The sequence below is a fragment of the Enoplosus armatus genome, chromosome 2, assembly GCF_043641665.1.
Source record: "Enoplosus armatus isolate fEnoArm2 chromosome 2, fEnoArm2.hap1, whole genome shotgun sequence".
Taxonomy (NCBI): Eukaryota; Metazoa; Chordata; class Actinopteri; order Centrarchiformes; family Enoplosidae; genus Enoplosus; species Enoplosus armatus.
In genome coordinates this window covers 13,709,565-13,731,385 of record NC_092181.1, presented here as the reverse complement: position 1 = coordinate 13,731,385, position 21,821 = coordinate 13,709,565, and the positions used below count along the sequence as shown (strand labels likewise).

Here is a 21,821-nt window from a genome sequence, read left to right as displayed (position 1 = left end):
TACTTGTGTCAAAGCAGGAAGGCTTAGGGTTATATCTTTTTTTCTTCTTTGTGACATGTCTGGTTTGGTGGGGGCACAGGGATTTGATATAAAGGAGATTTATTTATACACTCCTACAAGGAACATACTGTCCATAATAACATACCTGCATGAAATAATCTCATTAAAAACAGAGCCAAGGTGTGCCCACATCTCTGTCTTAGATATAGAAAACAAAAACCTTCAATTACTGCAAATTAGCAACACAAATATAGACCCAATGCTAGTACCCACCTTCCCCTCATGCCTTTAACCCCATGGCTGGTGGCTGGTCTATGAAAGTAAAATTGAGAATATCATCACATCATATTCCCCCTCTAGTATTTTTAAACATGAGAAAAGAAGGAAATAAACACAAAGCATTAGTAACAGAGAGTAACTGCATATAATATATGTCCTCAGGGTTGGGCTTGAGACTTAAAATGTTTAACATAAAGCCTGCGTTATAAAGTGGAGGTGTGGGGTTTGAAAAAAAACATTGCATTTATTTATGAGAAATAAAGGATCCAGCATTTTTGGGACTAACAGTCAGGATTTGTCTGAGGCTTCGACTTTGACCATTCTTTTTTTTTTATCTGTTTCTTGTGAGTCCCCGACTTTATGGAAATGCAGCAATAAATTGTTTGAGTGCCCTTTTAAGCCTGTGAACAAAACTGTTTTATGAGCAGGAAGGCTTAGGGATGATTTGTCATCTAGTAACAACATTTCAAAACAATACCAAACGGGACATACCGTGGATGGAAGCAACGCGAATCTAAAAGGATTGCAAAAGACTTGATAGCATTAAAGGATCGGTCGACGTGGCTGCATTCAAATCAAAGCCAGTATTTATTACGTCCCCTTGCATTCAGAAATGGCTGCTGATGTACCCCAGTAAATGTAGTTTCACCTTCAGCATTCTTGATATATGAGATGTTGATGTATGGATATATGGCATTATGCCATAGAGGTCATGGTTTTGTTTAAGCTGTGTCATTCACTACATCAGACATGCTGCACAGAGTACACGCTTATCGCCGCAGGATATTTTTCCAACTTAATTCAAATATTCTCTCCACCTCCACTACTTGTCGGTCTTCTCAGCAGCTGGGAGATGGAGCCGTGTCCTTGGCATGTTGATACATAGAGCACATAACTTCAACTTACTACTAACAAGCCTCTCTGTATACACTGGAGGATTATCCATACGTGGATATCAGCTCACTGATTGATGGCGTTACGTGTTCGTCATTGGCGCTGTCCCTCCTCCAAACCCTCCCAGCTCATCTTTCCGTTGCCAAGGCGACCGTCTGAAGAGGTCGATAGGGTCAGGCAGGATGTGGAGGGGACTTAAGATCCTCATGGCCCTTAGGATAGAGAGGAGAAGACACACACACACACACAGAAAAAATGTTGTCCACGGCCGTTGAGTTCATTTAGCATTCAAGTCAGTTGCGAGGTCTGATTTGGAGAAAATGTCACACAGTCAGTAGGCTGTTAGCTGCAAGAATATTATCCCGGAGCCCAGCAAGCTATCAGAGAGGCAGGTTAATTCCCCCTCTCCGTACTCTCTCTTTTTTTTCTCTGGTCGAAGGGAGCAGATATGAGTGAGCAGGGGAGGAAGGAAATGATCCCGGCTGCCCCAGGCTCTACTTTCTAATCAAAATGTTATTCCACCAAAAGGAATGAAACTGAATCCCACAGGACACCACAAAAGGCTGTTTCATTGGAAAAAGGATGTTTCAAGAAAGCAATTTAAAGTTGGGAGGTGTATTAACACTGATTGTGTTTGTTTGACAGCCCCATACTGGTGTTTGTGTCATGAATTTGCAGCAGGTTGAAGTAAATTCTAGTTTTGTGATTTTAAGTTGGAATGACTTTGATACATGTCTGCGTTGTGACACAATACAACATCAGTTCAGTGACCTTTGTCAGCTGTTATCACATCTCTTTGTCACTGCTAAGTAGGAAGTTAGTCATCATGGTTTAATACCCAGCCGTAGGGTTGGAAAAAAAAATCAATATTTTGATATACTGTGATACATTTTCTTGTAATATGTTATCATTACATTGGCACAGATAAAAATTCTGATAACATTATATTGGCCGATTAAATGATTTAAAACACAAACACATAACATAAACAAACAATCTTGGATACGGATCCCATAGATTTTTTTTGATGGTGATCAATATACGTACTGACTGGGACATTTGTCAGTTCTCTCTCTTTGACAAACGATGTAATGGTGAGACTGTTTCTAAATGACCTCAAACCTAGTTTGGCATTTCTGAACTGCAATTTCTTGTCTTGTCACTTGTCGGTCGACATATATACCGACACCGATATATCTGCGATCATTTAATTATTGGGACAGGCAATAAATACTGTTAGAGCCGAAATGATTAGTCAATTACTTGATTTGTCAACCGAGATCAAATTAATCGGCAGTTTTGGTAATTGATCAATCTTTTAAGTTCTTTAAAATGCCCCAAACATTACCGGTTCCAGCTACTCAAATGTGGTATTAGTTTTTTAGTCTTCTGTGATAGTAAATTGAAATTTGACTGCTGGTCGTTAAAACAAGCAATTTGAAGACGCCACTTGGATATATTTACTCTTCACTTCCAAATATATTATTATTTCTAGTAGACAGTTGACTCACAATAACACCTATATCGTGATACCATCATCATTTTGTGCAAAATATCATGCAAGTCTTTTATAATTATGAGTTACATACAGGTAACCAGTCTTAATCAGCAGTGCAGTCATTTAAAATCGTTCAGTCCCTTGTAACTTTGTCTTGATGATTTGTTAGAGTGACAGTTATCTCGTGTGTTGACAGGAGCTGATTAAAGTTTTGTGAATTTACTTGTAGAGATGATATATACAGTATATCCATCGTTAGTCTTCAAACCTTTCTAAAGGTGTTAAGACTAAAAAAAATAGTGTTTTATAGTGCTGAATGTTAAATAAGCAGTGATAATTTTGCTGTGCTGCACACAATACCTTGTGTTCACCGTGTTACTTTGGCTCCTGCTGCAGTACCTTTGGAGGTACATCTGAATACTACATTTTGAATTCAGTCTTTTGACTGATGGAAGATCTTCAGCTGCGGCAGTTTAAGCTTTAAGATGCATTTATATTGTAGCTTTCTTTGGCACTTCAATTTTTTTTTTCCTCCAATGATCCAGGAGTTCAACCCTGAAGAGTTTTACCATCTGCTGGAGGCAGCGGAGGACCACGCCAAGGAGGGACAACTGATGAAGGCAGACATCCCACGATACATCATCGGCCAGTTGGGGCTGACCAGAGACCCACTGGAGGGTAACAGAGTTTTCCATTTGCTGCAATGCTCTCTGTTAGACATGTCTGGTTCCCTGTAGACAAAGAAAAAGAGACTGGTATTTTTAGACTGAGGAGTTAACAGTGGTCTTGTGTTGAATTCAAACAAATCAAAAAAACACTTAAAGGAATTTTTTGGAACATTTTGGGAAATGCACTTATCCACTTTGTTTCCAAGAGTTAGATGAGAAAAAGTATGGCAATTTACGTAAACATTCACAACTAAAAGTTTTTACATACAGCCATGATACACACACTTATAGATTAGTGCGATTTACACTTCCTGAGGATGCCATTATGTCGAAAATAAATGTCCATAAATCCGCTTCGAAATTCTAGGAAAAGAAGAAGAAGATGGCCCTTATAACTCCAGAACTTTTCCAGAAGTTTTCTTTAGTATTTAAGTAATCCGGTGATAGTTATCTGTACGTTCATGGGTACGTTGCAAACAGGAACTGCTAATAGCTAATTCTGCTAATACTCTTAATGGTGCCAATCTGCCAAAATGCAAAGAAATAAAGGAAAAAAAAAAATGGAAAAAAGTTGTAGCACACAGCTGACTAACTGACTGGCAACTTTATACTTTCTGTTTACATCCACCAAAGCCCCCAAATTATGGGAACTGTAGTTCCAAAACTCAGAGCATGATTATGCCCATAATCTAACTAAGACAAATAATAATTATATATACTATGATATACTGATATTTGCCGTGTGTTGAAAACCTGTGGACATACAGACAAAAATGTGCACCCCAGGGGTTGACAGGGGGTGTTGCCCTGCTTTAAACTATCAATCAGCTTTTCTGGATGTTCAGCATGAGGATGTTCGAGATGTAGAGTTTGGACTGGCTGGATCTTTAGCTGGCTGGTGGTGCGGTGACTTTGCTGTCTTTCATTAATCATCGTGGCTCAAACTCGTCCCTCAAACTCACAGCTTTAATTCACATCTGCTCAGTCTAATCCATCAGGAGCTGTTCATTAGCTGATGGGTTAATGGCCCAGAATGACTTTTCACAATAAACCGCCGCGGTTTTATTTCTGAATTCATGACAAATATGAACCTACTTGGTCTGTCTCAGTTAATCTCTGCTAACAATGTGCCACTTGATATCTTGATCTTGCAGTTTCTTTTGCACCTACATTGTCATACATAGACACACATGCACACCCACGTAGCTGCTTGCACGTCCACACTTTCACACTCTTGTTTCTCTTCTTGGCTCCTCACAGAGACAAGATCAGTTGTTTTCAGCGTCAAACAGAAACCGACTGAATATACGATTGTCAACTCAGTGACTTTTATTTTACATGATGTTAACATCTACAGAGCGGCTTTGTAAACGCTTTGCAAAGTTAATTATCATTCAATTATTTCCCTACTTAAACAAAACAATGCTGTAATCAATGTATTCTAGCAGCTGTCACATTCAAGAGTGGAAGAACACTGAGAATTAGCTGCCAGTGCTGCTCAAGGATGGAGGAAGTACAAAGTGAGAGGGAGGGAGAGCTGACGGAGAAAAGAAAAATTAATAGGAAGAAGCTATTTTAATTCTTGTGTTTTTCTTTCTGTGATCTGACACGCCTTTCAGCTGTTTTGAAACTTGAATAGCTGTTTTGTTAAAGATGTCTGAGCAGCTGCAAATGTGTTATCTGTTCACAGCAGTGTGGGAGGCCTGGTGTTTTAGCATGAAGAACTCTCTCTTTTCATTTTGACACCAGGTTTGCTTGTTAACTAACATGTTTCTCAACAGAAATCGTGAGCCTTGACAGCTATGACAGTGAGGGTCCACATACTCCAGAGACTGATGACTCAGCAGAGGTGAAGAGCAAATAAACACAGACAGATCTGTGTTTACATGCATTCACATACAAAATGACTACATATACACACACAACCATTCAAACACACGCACACACACAGCTATCAAAATCATCAAAGACACAATGACATTTGAGCATTCATCATTTAAACCGCCTTTATAGTTTTAAAATGTTGAATGTGTCACCAGGGAAAAGGGAGAGCCATCAAGCCACCGAGTGAAGAAGATTTTCAGAGCATCAAACTGATCAGCAATGGAGCTTATGGGTAAGTAATGGAAACCTCATTGACCCCACATAGAAAATAAATCAAATCCAATGAAACTATTATATTATTATGTTTTGTTCTGAACAAGTAAAGAATCTCAACTTAACCTCAATCCGCCTCGAGTTAAGATTTGTTGTTCAAACTACTGTTTCCAAGGTCAACATTCATGCTCAATATCACACAGTGGTTTTCCTGCAAGATTTAATGTGTGTCATGAAATTTTGACACATGAAATTTATTGTAAAATCCCTACTGACTGCTTGTCAGTTGTAGAGTACATTTTAAGTTTACGCCACTGGCTTTCAAATCATTCAAGAAAACACCTTTTTTTTTTCCCCCTTAAAATTCCTTCAGATGTTGGTGCTTTAATTATTCAGCAAATTCCTTGTAATGTATGTTACTTGGCAATAAACAGTTTCTGATTCTGATTCTGATGAAGAACTGATAAAAAAATATCAATAAAAGATGCAACACTAGAGTGGAAACTGGAATAAAACTACCGTAATAATACTACTGTAACACTGTAATAATAATAATAATGAATGAAAGAAGCCTGACTAAAAACATATTACTATTCTGATCAGTGGAAATGTAACATACATAACACACTAAAACATGAGAACCCACCAATATGTGTAATCCCATGTGGGATGGATAATTTATTTGGCTTGACAACACTAAATAACTAATATAGACACCAAAAGCAGTCTTCCTGTCCTTCATCCTGGCACAGAGAATAATTAAAGCACCAACATCTGAAGGAATTTTAAGGGGGGAAAAAAAAGGTGTTTTCTTGAATGATTTGAAAGCCAGTGGCGTAAACTTAAAATGTACTCTACAACTGACAAGCAGTCAGTAGGGATTTTACAATAAAATAACATGTGGTCTCCTTTTGGTCTTAATCAGTGCACATGTTGCTGCATTATATAGATCTTCAGTTTATCTAAAGTTGGCTTGGGTATCTCAGAAAGGAGAGAATTGCAACAGTGAATCCAGCATTATTCCCCCATTATCTGCCCATGTAAGCAAAAAGGGATATTTCTTAGTTAGGCCTCAAAATTTCAGTTCAGGATTAGAAAAACTCAAAGGTTAGTAGCTTGGGGCTTGACATTGTGTCCCGGGGTTTTTAAGTCTTAATATCCACAGTGTGAAATTCTACAAGCAGATGGAATATCCTTTACATTATACAATACCCTCCATAATGGTCTCCCCCTGCTGTCTTTCCTCACTCTTGGCTCTTCTCTCTTGCCATCTCTCCAGCGCTGTCTACCTGGTGCGCCACAGGGAGACACGTCAGCGTTTTGCCATGAAGAAGATCAACAAGCAGAATCTGATCCTGAGGAACCAGATCCAGCAGGCGTTCGTAGAGAGGGACATCCTCACCTTCGCAGAGAACCCGTTTGTCGTCTCCATGTTCTGTTCCTTCGAGACGAGGAGGCATCTGTGCATGGTCATGGAATATGTTGAGGGTAAGGGAGTCGGATTAGGTTTTTGTTGGCAGACTACTTGCAGGCTTTTAGTACACCAAGGGTGGACTCAAATGGAAAAGACGTTTATGATTTATGAGGCCACTCTGAATGGGTGGCTTGGTCTTTTCCTGTTCCTTTTACCCTTCCTTCCTTTTTCTTTGTCAGGTGTCTGAGGGAACGTTAGGTCAGGTTTCTATCAGGTTTGTAGCAGCAACATTTGTCAGCCTTTTTTCTCTGGCTTCTATTTCCTGAGCTAACTACCCAATGTCCTGACCTCTAGCTTCAATCATCCTCACTGAATCAGACACAGTTGTTTTTTTTTTAATCTTTTGTCAGGGTGCTGTGGCCCTGACCTTAGCAGTTTTAACTACTTTTTGCTTGTAGTGATGGTGACCTTAAAGGATAAATGATGATGCTCAGATTCAGACAATGAAAGCGATAGGATGGAGTATAATCTCTCAGTCAGATGAGACTCTTATTTCACTATCACAGTGATTCTTGACCATGAAAGTCCAACAAGGTCAGTAGATTCACTCTGCTGCTCCAGCTCTACTCATCTTCCTCTCCAGTTGTGCAGAATCTTCTGGAGGGTGTCTGTGGCTGCTGCAGCTCTTATGTTGGTGCACACACTGAGGCATGAAGGGCAGTCGTGAGTGACTCATGTGATGACACTGCCAAACATGGTTTAGTGGGTGCAAAAGGTGGATTACAAGCCAAAAAAAGAAACAGAAACATAACAAATTAAATGTTCATGCCCATTCATAAGCACAGGTACATCACAAAAATAGGAATACTATTATTATGAATCACATGTTTGATGCTATTCTGTCTCATCAGAGGATTAAGTTACGTCATCCTGCAGACTTCTGAATAACTTATATTCAACATTTCTCAAGCAAGAATAAATCCACTCACACTTACAACAATAACTGGTGGTGTTTCTGTGTTCTCAGGTGGTGATTGTGCCACGTTGCTGAAGAACATCGGGGCTCTGCCTGTGGAGCTGGCGAGGATGTACTTTGCAGAGACAGTTTTAGCCCTGGAATACCTGCACAACTATGGTATCGTCCATAGAGACCTCAAACCTGACAAGTGAGTGTTTAAAGCTGCACTAATCAATATTTTTTATTATTCACATTGGATCAAATGGCTGTGTGTAATGTGAAAGGGGTCGCTCGTGGTGACAGACTCACAGAGAATTATCACCCGACTGCAAAGTTAGCAACGAGCTGGTGAACAGAGTGGTTTCAGTTCATTCAGGTTAACAAATAGATGCAGACAGAAACTAAACCAGGTTACAGAATGCAGCACGCCACTCTCATGTGTCCCTATCTCCACTCTTCCCGCTGGAGTATTATGTAAGATCTGCTCTCCTGAGAATGGCAAACCATTGACAACAACAAACGACATCCCGTGACCACGACTTTCAAAATAACCACATACTCCATTATATCTGGATTTTACTGCAGTATGCCAGAAGTTGAACTTGAAAAGTCAAATTGCCTGTTTTCTCTCTCCACGTAGTCTACTGATCACCTCCATGGGACACATCAAGCTCACAGACTTTGGCTTGTCAAAGATGGGTCTAATGAGCCTCACCACCAACCTGTATGAGGGACACATTGAGAAAGATGCCAGAGAGTTCCTGGATAAGCAGGTAAGAAGCACCTGTAACCTTATAGCAGCATTTATGGAAGGTGTTCGGACATTCGTTTCAGTACTTTATCAGTACATTATAAAAGAAGAAAGTCTGAAACATTTCAGTAGCAGCCGAATGAATGAGGTGTGAGTCATTCAAAATGAGTGAAGATCGGATGTATGGTGGATGAGCAGGCGACTGGCATTCACAGCATCTTTTAGTCTTCTCCAGCCATGTGTGTCAACCTGCCAAGTCATCCGGCAAAATCAATAATCTCCAAATAAAGACATCACATTACAGTGCTTCCTGTGTCGTCTGAATGAGTGAGTCATTAATGCTCTCCATCTCCATCACAATCCCATTTTGCAATTACAGTTATTGTTTATGCTCTGAATTAAACCAGTCATAATCAGTCAGATTGGCCCGCGTGTCCTCCAGCTCTTCTGGGTGGAAGCAGGCATCTGTTTGTCTGCCAATAATCAACTCACATCTGCGGATGAAACAGACCAGTGCTTTGTTTTTCATGTTTCTAGCGGAGCGTCTGATTAGGGGAGTGTTTCTCATTCACTCAGTAATGATGTGTCTGTTGTGTAAGACATGTGTAACCATTCCCACACGCAGACACACACTAACACTCGTGCATACATCTTGTATACACTTTCAGATCTCCTGAACAGCACATCATTACTGAGCTGCATGCTGTACAGTATGATTATTAGAATGACAGCTCATCAATGATGGATGTAAAAGACAGAACAGAGGAGATAGATTTCCATTTCACTGCCTCCAGCATTAAAGGGCTGGTTTGTCCAAGTCACAAAAACAGAAAAGAAAACTACTTCTCACTTCAAGTGGAATTTAGCCATGGAAATAATTTCAGTTTTATTTCCTGATGTTTTGAAATCTCTGCCTCTGAGACTTCTGCCGCCACACTAAGGAAATTCATTTTATTAATAACAATTTTTTGGTGCTTACAACATTAAAGAAATAACATTTGAAACTCAACCATGGTCTGTTTGCACTGTTTTTAGTTACTCGTCAGCCTAAATAATTGTGACATTGTTCTGCATCCATATCTGCAAAGGTGCAAACAGTTTGTTTTCGCACGGTGGCAGAATTCTCAATCTCAGATAAATCTGAGTGGCTAGATACCCCTGGGGGTAAGTGAAAAAAATTGGGTTTTTTTGTGATCTGACTATTCAAAGTCCCCCTCCACTCAAACAATGTGTGTTGCTTATTGTGCAGAATGATGTGTGAGCAGAGTTTGACATTAGAAGGTTGTTTTCACATTTATCCGATGAAGGGGGGAAAGTCTCTGTGTTAAAGTGATGTGGAAACTTGAAACCTTGAAAAAGAATCGACTCCAATGAAGTTGGAGATGTCTTCTGTTCAGTAGTTAAACTTTTGAAATGAACAATGTTATATATATATATATATATATATATATATATATATATATTTGACATGCTTTTAGGAGTTTTTTATCAAGTTCATTGAACTTTTATTTTGGAAAAACTATATCTGACACAAACCATTATATAATGCAGAGCATTTTCAACATGTCTGGAGGAGACCTTTAACGAATATTTGAGGAAAATGGCCAATGATGAATGCACTATAACAAGTTGGTCTCTTGCTTCCACCTTCTCTCCATCACTCAGGTATGTGGCACTCCCGAGTACATCGCTCCAGAGGTGATTCTCCGCCAGGGCTATGGAAAGCCGGTGGATTGGTGGGCCATGGGCATCATCCTGTATGAGTTCCTGGTGGGCTGCGTGCCTTTCTTTGGAGATACTCCAGAGCAGCTGTTTGGACAGGTCATCACAGGTAAGAAAATAGTATTAGACTTCCTGCTTACTCTTTTTTGAAGTTACATTTTTAGCAATTAAAAGCAAACCACAGAAGCCATAAAGTATTTTCATTCAGCTCGGTTATTCGTTGTCTTTCTTTATAGTAAGTGGTTCATAGTAAGCGTACTACACAATTTTAGACTACCACAAAGTTATGTATGCTTTAACGCTCAGTAAAGTGTTATCATTCTTATATACTATTCAATAGCATGTATTACAATCATGTGATGCAGCGTGAGTGAGTGTGAGTGTGAGTACTGCTCCAGATATAGTAGTTTTTTTTAGCAATTTCTTTCTTGTTACTCTGACCTTTTGCTCTCTCTTTGTTGTCTCTGTTAGACGATATAGTTTGGCCAGAAGGTGATGACGCCTTGCCTGCTGATTCCCAAGACCTCATCTCTGCCCTGTTGCAGACCAACCCTCTTGTGAGGTTGGGTACAGGTACTAAGTTTTGCATTTACTTGCTATCAGAGCTCTGATCTGCACCCATTTTGCGTTGGTATTAGGAATGTTTAGAGGTTACATTAGGTTAAAATCAATTAAGTCACACCATGAAATGAACTCAGCACTCCACAAATACGACTTTATCCGTCCATTCATTCTCCGCTGTTTACCCGGGGTCGGGTTGTGGTGGCAGCAGGCTAAGCAAGTTAGTCGAGACGTCCCTCTCCCCAGAAACGTCTTCCAGCTCCTCCTGGAGCATCCCGAGCTGTTCCCATGCGAGATGAGATATATAATCTCTCCAGCGTGTTCTGGATCTACTCCGGGGTCTCCTACCAGTTGGTCATGCTTGGGAAACCTCCAAAGGGAGGCGCCCAGGAGGACGATCAGATGCCTGAACCACCTCAACTGGCTCATTGAGGTGGTCTCAGAGGAGACTCATTTCAGCCACTAGTATCCGCAATCAAATTTTTTCAGTCACTAGCCAAGCTTGTGACCATAGGTGAGGGTTGGAACGCAGATATACAACTTTAGATTTTATTTTTGTTTAAACCTTTATGACCGGGGGGGGGGGGGGGGTAAACACAACGTTGCCATAAAAACACCTTATTAAGTGTCAGCAAAGACAATTTACATATCGAGCAGACATGGAGCAGCATTTAATTGGAGTCGCGTTTCTTGCCACGTAATGAATGTATTCCAATATTTACTCTCCTATTAGCTCTGTTTTGGTCTCCACCAACTCCTGAAGGAAACATCTGTTTCTCTCTAGTTCTCTTTAGTGCTCCAAAGTGCTCCACTATGTTCACCAGCTAGTTGCTAACTTTGTCTGTTCGGTGTTCAGTGAAGGGCAGGTGGTGTACAGTGGGTTTTTAGAGCCTTTTCTCTGAAAACAGCTGCCTGATACGTCTGAAAACTACACTGATGACAGCAGTGATGAGCTGAAAGTCGCTAAAACACTCTGTTGAGCTGAGGGGAACTGCAGAGTGGGATGATGATTTTCTAACACCTTTCACATACATGTCTGTTAATATAAAAATATGAATTTAAGCACCTTTAAGTATATGTGTTCATCCACACTGTATTTTGAATGTGGCACCAGGTGGAGCGTTTGAGGTGAAGCAGCACTCGTTCTTCACAGAGCTGGACTGGAACAGTTTGCTGAGACAGAAGGCAGAGTTCATCCCTCACCTGGAGTCGGAGGAGGACACCAGCTACTTTGATAGTGCGTCTCCTTTGGATTTATGTGTCTGTAAAGTACAGCAGTTGCATCAGTATTAGGTTCATGGGCTGTACAATCATTTTCTGACACACACATTTTCTGTAGAACTGACTGCTCGTGTATTTTATCTCCTCTCTCCCTTCCCTGCCAGCTCGCTCGGATCGTTATCATCACATCAATACGTACGACGAGGATGACACCAATGACGACGAGCCTGTAGAGATCAGACAGTTCTCGTCCTGTTCTCCTCGCTTCAGCAAGGTCTGACTTTGTCTGTCTGCCGCCATCTTCTCTTTCATCTCTCTCTTACCCTCTCTGCCATTTTACTCTGTTTTTGTCTCACTGTGTTGTAGCGGTATAAGCTACTTTAAAATTCATCCCATTGTGCTCCAGTGTTACCTGTTATATGTTGTCACTTGGCACTTGAGATTACTTGACAGGGTTTGATGAGGAAGGAGAAAAGAGTCTTAGATAAAATGAGGTCTTCCTGTACAGAGAGCAGCAACTGGAGGCTGGACACAGAAAGTCTTACTGGGCTGTTTTAACCATTCATTCTTATTGCTCTTGTCTCCAGTTTCTATTTTAAGCATCTCAGAGGTCTTTGATGCCGAGGCCTCGCTCTGCCCTTCTACAGATGTGTGTTTAATGACCCAGACAATCTTTCATCCTTATTTAACCTTTCCACAGCGAAATCTCTTTTATTTCTGAACCGTGACTCTCTCTCTCAGTGTGGCAACGTGTTATTTCTGTCACACTTTTCCTCTCGGGTGGGATTTTCTCACCTCATGCTGTCTTTTTTCCCTCTCTCGACTCTCCCACTTCCATCCTCTCTCTCTCTCTCTCTCTCTCACTTGCACTGTCTTTCCGTCTGCCTTCTCTCTTCTGTCTTTCACCTGGTCCATCCCTCTCATGTTTGGGTTGTGAAGTCTTGAAGGAGCTCTTCAGAAAACTGGAAAGTGCCTCATTGAGGGCCCAACTTCAGTTAAATTTGAGATGTATTTGAAGTTGCAGTTGAGGGCTGTTGAGTGGCCTCGCTCGAGCAAAGCAGGTGCACAAAGACCTCTTCTGAATACACACACATAATGAGGTCTACAGTGAACACACACGTATTTGATTCGTTATAATTTATTGAAGGAGAGCTGCAATGACTAGTTGATGATAGAAAACGAATTACTCAACTCACTTCAATTCAGTTATTTTCATAATTAATCACTTGATTCATTTTTTAAGCAAAATGCCAGAAATTCGCTTGTTTCAGCTTCTCAAGTTCACGAAAGGCTTTAACTTTTTCACATATGCAGTTGTACTCCTATTTTATTCAGTTGTATTCCTCCCCACTGGTCAGAGGTACACGTTTCTGAAAGTTAGGTTTATAATAAACATTGAATAAACATAAACATTACTTCTAATACAGAATATATAATTACTTTTATGAGCCTGTTATTATATTCTGCATTGCATGAATAGTTCCTGCACTTCTAATGTCTTCAATGGACTTGTGTTTTTACACTACATATATCTGAACTTAACTGAAGAGAATCATCATATAAAGTGGTGCATAACAACAATTGCCTGAGATATATATATATGTGTGTGTGTGTGTGTGTGTGTGTGTGTGTATGTGTATATATATGTATGTGTGTATGTGTATATATATATATATATATATGTTTTATTGTAAAGTTAATATCAACCTCATAAATATAAATAATTACAGCAAACAAGTGTACACAGTAGCTGTAACCCCCACTCACAGCTACATTTTCCTTGAGCTGTTAATAACTGCTAACAAACCTAATGATTATTGATCTGACTGTGTCCCCCTGCAGGTGTACAGCAGCATGGAGCATCTGTCTCAGCTGGAGCAGAAAGCCACGACCTCTGTGTCCCGGCGGGAGCACAAGGGCCCGCGGGAGGACAAGGTGACCAAGAGAGAGAGCCTGGGCAGCTTCAGCATGAGAGACAAGAGCTGGAGGACTGGGTCTCCCGAGATGTGAGTAGTGGGCATTGTTGAAGGAGCGGGTTTTAGAGGCATGTTGGTGATTCTTGTATGTAAGTGAGGTGGGGTGCTCTGTACACTTGGGTAAGATAGGACCGTTTGTGTTCAGAAGGTGGTTTCCTGAGGGTTTTTTCTCTTTCACCAGCCTAGCTGTCACGTCTCCCAGTGTTCCTGAATAACTGCTTTCTGTCTTGCTGACACCAATTCTGACACTTCTTGGATAAAAAAAACTTTGTGCAAGAGTTCACACTCACTTTGAGTCAGCAACAGGCAACGGATCCCACCTCTACAAAGTTTGGAAACTAGGAAAGTGGAGTTGGATGGCTGGTTCACATGTCTCACAGAAACCCAATATGTCTCTGATGTCTCAGTTTTTTTCATGATTTGTGGATAAATAATGCAATAATGCATTGAGCTGCTTGTCTCACTCAAATCCAGTGTGTCATTTTCTAATTAAGTTACACAAAAGGATAATTACTGATAATTTTAGGACTATTGAATACAGGTGCTTTAATACTATTTGTACCCTTTAACAGACACGAATTCTTTGATCGTCTCCTGTTATCGTCAACATCTGTCTGATTCTGATTATTCAGATTGGATTGAAAATTAAAGTTGCCTCTCAATAGCTTGCACCTAAATGAAAAATGTACTCTCATCCGGGGATCTAGATTCAATAAACATAATTCTGCTCTGTTGCTCTGCTCGACATGCTTAGAAGTTGCTTACAAACACCACGACCTGCTGGGTCCAGACTACACATTATTAACTGACACATTTCTGATTGAGAGCATACAGCAGAAACCGATTTCCATTACTCCACATAACTCGATTTCACCTCAATCTTTAGGAGGCATGTGTCTGGATTTCAATCCCTCTACATTCATATGTAAAATAAAATCAGTCATTTGTACATTCTGCAATCATAATAGTTAGAAAATTTAATAAGGTGAAGGTGGCTCATCTATTACCTTACATATTGGATTTTCCCTCTTCCATATCAAGTATGAATTATCAGTATCTTGCCAGCTATGATTACTTTTCGGCTATAGCTCATTACATCCATTAATTTATTTAATTAAAGGTGACCTTCAGAGTTTTCTTTTAAACAAAGAAAAGTTATATTTACATTCAGAGTTTCTCACCAAGACACATTGTGTGAATCCTTGAGGTGTAGCAAAGCCGATTTTGAATCCAACTTTTTTTTACAAGTCTTCTTCTATCCTGCCTTTGCCGCGCATTGGAGCATATCTGATGGCGATGCCAATCGGTCGGTTCACCACTTTGGTTTTGATTGAAATAACTCAATAGCTATTGGATGGATTGCTATGCCGTTATGCACAGATACTCACGGTCCCCAGAGGATGGATCGTGTTTAGTTTGGGGATCCCCTGACGTCTTCTAGGGCAACCATGAGGTTCAGATATGAAATGTCTTGACAAGTATTGGATGGATTGCCATGAAATTTGGTACAGACCTTCATGTCCCCCCATGAATTGTAATAACTTTGGTGATCCCTTCACTTTTCATCTAGCACCATCATCAGGTCAAAATAATAATTGGTCCCATGCTTACTTACATATCAGCATTGTGAGCATGGTAACATGCCGACATTAGCATTTAGCGCAAAGCACTTGACTCTTCATCTTGTTGGATAATGGATTCTTACAGAGAAGTCGCTGTTTGCATTATCTTAATATATTCTGTGTCCTTCTCTTGCAGGAAGCGCCTGTCTTGTTCAGAGTCCCTCTACATGGACGGGGATGCAAGCCCTCCCCTTGGTGCTCGCCGACGCTTCTCTGCACTGATGGATACACATCGTTTTGCCTCACCTCTAGACGGTGAGCCAGACTTCCTGTCCCGCCAGGTGCCCATCAAGGTCCGTGGAACCTCACTGGATGGGACCAGTGTCCCCTCACCGAGCCTCCTGGAGCAGAGGAACAGTTTGAAGGAGATCAACGGAGCAGGTGTGTTAGCAGGGGGAAGTCTCTTGAGGTAGTGAAAGGTTATGAGGGTAGAAAGGGAGAAGCAGAGGAAACAAGCGAGAGGGCAATAGGGAAAGTGATAAAGAATAAATCAGACAGAGAAAGCAAGGGGGGTAAGAGCGGAGGAGGTGAAAAAGCAACCTGTAATACCTTATTAGATGGTTACTGCTGAGTGAGTGGGCAGCTGAACAATTCTTAACATTGATATTTTCACCTCTAAATGCTACTTTAAACTGAAATAACTATAATTTCCACCTGACTCTACATTCTCACAGACAAATCCCCTAGACATGGAGAGACCCCGGGAGTTACCACAGCCATCACCACATTATCCCCAGGTCCTGCAGCAGCCGGTCGTGATGTGATGACTCCTCTGTATGACCCCCTGGGGCCTCGGGCCACCAATGACCTGGTCCTCCGCCGGGCTCGCCATCAGCATTTGTCTGGTGATGGAGAGAAACGCAACTCCAGACCTGGAAACAAGGTCATCAAGTCAGCCTCTGCCACGGCCCTGTCTGTCATCATACCATCAGGTGAGAGGCACAAGGAAACAATGAAATCCTTTTGGAAATATTACTTTGTGGCACACTAATTCTAATACACTCCTTACTCCCTGCCTGCCTGCAGTGGAGCAGCATGGCGGCTTCTCTCCGCTGGCCAGCCCCATGTCTCCCCACTCTTTCTCCTCCAACCCCTCGTCCCGTGACTCTTCACCCAGCAGAGATTTCTGCCCTGCAGTCAGCGCGCTGCGTTCTCCCATCACCATCCATCGCTCCGGAAAGAAGTACGGCTTTACTCTCAGGGCCATCAGGGTCTACATTGGAGACAGTGATATCTACAGCGTACATCACATTGTTTGGGTAAGAAGCTTGTAGTAGTATGTACTATTTGGAGATGTTTTGACCTTGCATAAAGAGGGATGGCTTGTGCTGTAACTTTTGAATGTGAAAAGAAACTGTTCAGGAGTTGATTCAATTCAGTTTGGGGGTTATTTCTCTTCCTGTTATACTTTTCCTATAATAACAAACATATACTAATATTATTTATAGCCAAACTAAAAGGAAAATAATTCATGCTTTCCTCTAATCTTACCATACACAAATGTAGACCATCTGAGCTGAAGAAGTTCAGGCTCATTTTAGTATCTGTTGTTGTCAGTTTTTCAAATTACTGTCTAAGATTGAAATACTGTACTCTGGATGCTTACATGTAATGGATTTTTCCCTGTTATGAACTTTTTTGTGTGAATTGGCAGCATGTGGAGGACAGAGGCCCTGCCCAGGAAGCCGGCCTGTGTGCCGGTGACCTCATCACCCATGTCAACGGGGAGCCTGTCCATGGTCTGGTCCACACTGAAGTGGTAGAGCTCATCCTCAAGGTAGGCCGCAGTAGGCTTATTCATACTCCATCGTATATTTGTAATATCAATATTTCTGTGTAATTCTTCTATTTCTGCCAACAAAAGGTCACTTAGTTATCTATTTATAAAGATAGGCATAAGTTATCAATTTCAAGGGAAGGCTTTTCATGTACTTAGAAAAAGTGCTTGCAGCTCCATGTAACTCTGAGCTTATTGGCTCTTTAATTATTCCAAATACACATTGAGTTTGCTAATTAATTCTGTAAATAAATGTAACATTTTGCTGGTCAGATTTCTGTAGGTAAATAAGCTTGACAGTGGATAATTGTAAGCATCAGTGTAGAAATCTTTTCATGGCATTGATCCGTACAGAGTGGAAACAAGGTGACGGTGACAACCACGCCTTTTGAGAACACCTCCATTAAAGTGGGTCCTGCCCGCAAGGCCAGCTACAAGTGTAAGATGGCTCGAAGAAACAAGAGGACCATGGGCAAGGACGGCCAGGACAGGTAGGAGCTTATGCACCTGCAATGACAGTGTTACTGATCTGATGTTCTCATTAACTAAAATACAGTAGTAAAGGTGTTTGTCTGTATTGTCTTACATACAGTGCAATATGTAGAGTAACTCTGTCTTTGACTACATCTGTGTTTATCTGGTGAGAATCCCAATCCTAGGGACAGTGGTTTTGCACATTTGAGCCCATCAATTACAAACACTATATACTTTACATTACTGCTGACCATTTTCTATGCGTAACATAGTTTTCTTAAGTTTCATGCAATCCAAAGCCATTAGTTTCCAGTCCTTTGTCAGTTATTTTACAAGTCAACATTTGACACTAAGGCCAAATTTAAATTATTCTTCAACGTCTGCTGGATTTGATTTTCCAACTGCTTAGCTCATGAATTTCATGCTACTCGGTAGTTGAGCCTAAAATGTCAGATGTTTCAGCATCCTTGAATGCAACTACAAGTTTTCAAAACAAAATAAAGTATCCTGTTTCTGCAGGTTGATTCTCATTGTAACTAGACAAAACATAACATGCAAAAAATGCATTTGAAAAAACTTTTTGTGTGCTTTGGAAAATGGTAACCCCTGGTATAGTTCTTTTTTTATAGTCACATTTATTAACAGATTAATGTGTATTGTGCGCGTATATGTTAATCCCATTTCAAATCTTTCTATTTCTTTGTCCACCTGCAGTAAGAAGCGTAACTCCTTGTTCCGGAAGATCACAAAGCAGTCCAACCTGCTGCACACCAGCCGCAGCCTGTCCTCTTTGAATCGCTCTCTGTCCTCCAGTGAGAGTCTTCCTGGCTCCCCAACTCACAGCCTGTCTGCCCGGTCCCCGACTCAGGGCTACCGGCCCACCCCTGAGCCCTCATACCTGGGTAGGACACTGGAAATAACCAATGCACATTCAAGTGTTCAAATAGCCAAAATTCTCTTTATCTTTCAATCCAAATTGTGCCTTTTCCTCAGGGATACTGTATATCTTAATTGATGTTTTCTGCTGTGTGTGTTCCTTTAGGTGCTTCATCCCAGAGCAGCTCTCCCGCCTCCAGCACTCCAAACTCCCCTGCTCCGTCTCAGCACATGAGGCCCAGCTCCCTGCACGGCCTCTCCCCTAAACTCCACCGTCAGTATCGCTCTGCCCGTTGTAAGTCTGCAGGTAACATCCCCCTGTCCCCGCTGGCCCACACACCCTCCCCTACCCAGTCTTCGCCACCACCCTTGCCTGGCCACACCGTGGGGAGCTCCAACACCACCCAGTCTTTCCCTGTCAAGCTCCACTCCTCGCCGCCAGTGGTCCGTCCCAGGCCCAAGAGTGCTGAACCCCCTCGATCACCTCTTCTCAAACGGGTGCAGTCAGCAGAGAAGCTGGGCTCGCCTCTGACCCAGTCCAGTTCTACCGGAGGGCTGGGGGGTCCGCTGAGGAAGCACAGCTTGGAGGTGCAGCACTCTGAGTACCGTAAGGATGCCTTCCTCTGTGAGCTCGGGCTCCAGAGCTTGCTGGAGACAGAAGGGGAAAATTTGCCTCCTAATCCTCCACCCCTGCCCTCATCCTCTACTTCCCCAGAGACCGGTGTCCTGAAGCCTGTGAGGAGACTAGGAAGACAGGAGTCCCCGCTTAGCAGGGAAACACTGCTGGCCGGGAGGGAGAGGGAAGAGAGGGAGAGAGGGAGGGAGAGGGAGAAAGAGAGGGAGACTGATACCGCGACAGTCCTGGAGAGATTGAGTCGGGTTGGAGCAACACTATCCCAGTCATCCTTAACAAGAAGACCTCATACAAGTGAGCTGCCCTTGAGCTCGCAGGCTGGCCCAAGCTCCAGACTCAGTGCAGAAACCACTAAAGCTACAACTCCTAGTACCCCTACCAAAACAACAGGAAGTCTAGGTGGTCAGAAGGGGCCTGAAAAGAGTCTGGCAGACTTAACTCCAAAACATCAAGACCACAAGGCAGCCAAAAGTGTGTTATCTAATAGTAAAGATCCCCAGGAGCAGCTGAGGGGCAGAACTGATCCAAAGCAGGAAGGAAACAACAAGAGTAGGTCTGGTTTACCTGGTGCTGCCTTCACCAGGAGCTCTGCTTCTACTCCAGATAAATCCATCTGCATCAACGCGGCAGTGACAGCAGGTCCTCTGAATATGAGCAAAACCTTTAAACCATCAGGTATGGGGGACAGCATGAGAAAGACTGGAGTGGAGAGCAGTGACTCGAGGACTCCAGACCTCGGCTCCAAAAGCCCCAAACTCCCAGCTCGCGTTCTCGCTCCCGTCGTCCCCCCTCACGGGCAGCCGCTCTCGCTGGGCAAGGTGAGGCAGGGACTTGGGCCTGTAAACTGCTACCGGGGAACTCTTGACTGGGAGGACAAATGTCGCCTGGAGGTGGTGGAAGAGCATTCGCCTTCCCCCTCTCCCTCCCCGACTGCCGTCACCCCCTCCCTCTGCGGACCTTCCCTCTGTAAGTCGCGTCCTGTCTCCCCCGGCGAAAAGACGAGCTTCGTCAGCCAGCTGACCACTGTGGCCAAAAACGTCCTCGGGCCAATAAAGCTTGGCTCCCAGGAGGGGGCCAAGAGCAAAGACCAGCAGACTAAGACAGCGGAGGAGAAGCAGGGAGGCGCTGCAGGAAAGTCTGACAATCCTGCTGGAGGTCGAGTGGTTGTTGGGGCTGCTGTGGTGACCCAAAGTCCTGTTGGTTCACCGCTAGAGAAGGCTGCGACAGGTAGCAGCCTGCCTAAAATGTGACCCCATGGGGTCCCTAAATGGGACTTTATTTAAAAAAAAAAGATGCCTTTTTGGAAGAACAATGCAACAGGAGTCAAGCACTTACAAACAATGTACATTCCAGTTTCAGAGTATATAAAATGTTATTTATTGATTCCAATCATTGACTGATTCTAACTTAAACCAGGAGTAAAATAATATACTGTAAAGGTGCATTATCTGTTGATTTTCTATTATAAAGTATTTAATAAGAAGACTCTTAATGTAATGTGGAACACTTTATCAGACGTATATGTGTGTGGGTCTATGTGAACGCATGTCATATGGTATGTACTGTACATGTATTATAGGTTACAAAAAGGTCAAAAAGTGCTTTACCGATCAAAACATGCTGAATACTGTGAATACCAAATCCAGTCACTCTATTTTGTCTTTCAACCAGCCCTTTGTTCTTTTACTGCTTATCAAACAAGACAAAGAAACATGTGGATGAGCTGAGGCACAGTCAAACTGTAATATTTGCATCAAACAACATGAATGACACGCAGCCTCAGTTTGGCTACAATGGGTAAACAAGGAACAAGATGATTAAGCTAATTTCTTCTTCATCCAGCAGTTTACTGAGTTGTTGTGCACGGTCAGACAAAGGCAAAGCGGGCACTCTATCAGTGGATGTCACATCAAGCTCTGTCTGTCGCAGGGGATTGTATGTGTGTGCATGTTTTTGTGTGTGTGTGTGTGTGTGTGTGTGTGTGTGTGTGTGTGTGTGTGTGTGTGCGCGCGAAGCCACCTTGGGTCTATTTCTGGTGATTCTTGAAGTCTGTGTCCTGCTGCAGAGGAAAGCGAGGTTGACAGAGCTCAGGCTCAGCGCTTATCTCCCCTTCACAGGAGGGCTACCACGGCCATTTTTTCCTTTGGCTCCTGACTGCAGCCTACACACTAACACACACACACACACACACACACCCATGCACACACCCTCACATTGCCACAGGAGGCAGCAGTGTCAGCAGCTGATCTTCATGCATTTAAATCCTTACCCCTGTGGTCCATGAATTAGGACATGAGTATGATTACGAGTGAGTTAAGAAGTGTGTGTGTGTGTGTGTGTGTGTGGGGGGGGGGGGTAATTACACTCGGTTGACTCAGCAAGGGTCATGACATAAACCA

General features: G+C 42.3%; 1 protein-coding gene across 1 annotated transcript in view; it reads left to right on the top strand.

Moving 5' to 3' along the window:
* The window catches only part of LOC139290349 (microtubule-associated serine/threonine-protein kinase 1-like), a 34,875-nt gene extending 14,203 nt beyond the window's left edge, over positions 1-20,672 (top strand). Inside the window, exons 9-26 of the mRNA XM_070912103.1 lie at positions 3,217-3,349; positions 5,121-5,188; positions 5,379-5,455; positions 6,716-6,924; positions 7,878-8,016; positions 8,449-8,581; positions 10,225-10,390; positions 10,753-10,854; positions 11,957-12,079; positions 12,228-12,337; positions 13,906-14,069; positions 15,798-16,042; positions 16,336-16,593; positions 16,688-16,920; positions 17,316-17,438; positions 17,793-17,929; positions 18,627-18,814; positions 18,955-20,672. Coding sequence (XP_070768204.1) covers positions 3,217-3,349; positions 5,121-5,188; positions 5,379-5,455; positions 6,716-6,924; positions 7,878-8,016; positions 8,449-8,581; positions 10,225-10,390; positions 10,753-10,854; positions 11,957-12,079; positions 12,228-12,337; positions 13,906-14,069; positions 15,798-16,042; positions 16,336-16,593; positions 16,688-16,920; positions 17,316-17,438; positions 17,793-17,929; positions 18,627-18,814; positions 18,955-20,672 — 4,326 coding nt within the window. The remainder of the gene's footprint in view (positions 1-3,216; positions 3,350-5,120; positions 5,189-5,378; positions 5,456-6,715; positions 6,925-7,877; positions 8,017-8,448; positions 8,582-10,224; positions 10,391-10,752; positions 10,855-11,956; positions 12,080-12,227; positions 12,338-13,905; positions 14,070-15,797; positions 16,043-16,335; positions 16,594-16,687; positions 16,921-17,315; positions 17,439-17,792; positions 17,930-18,626; positions 18,815-18,954) is intronic.
* Positions 20,673-21,821: the final 1,149 nt, after the last annotated feature.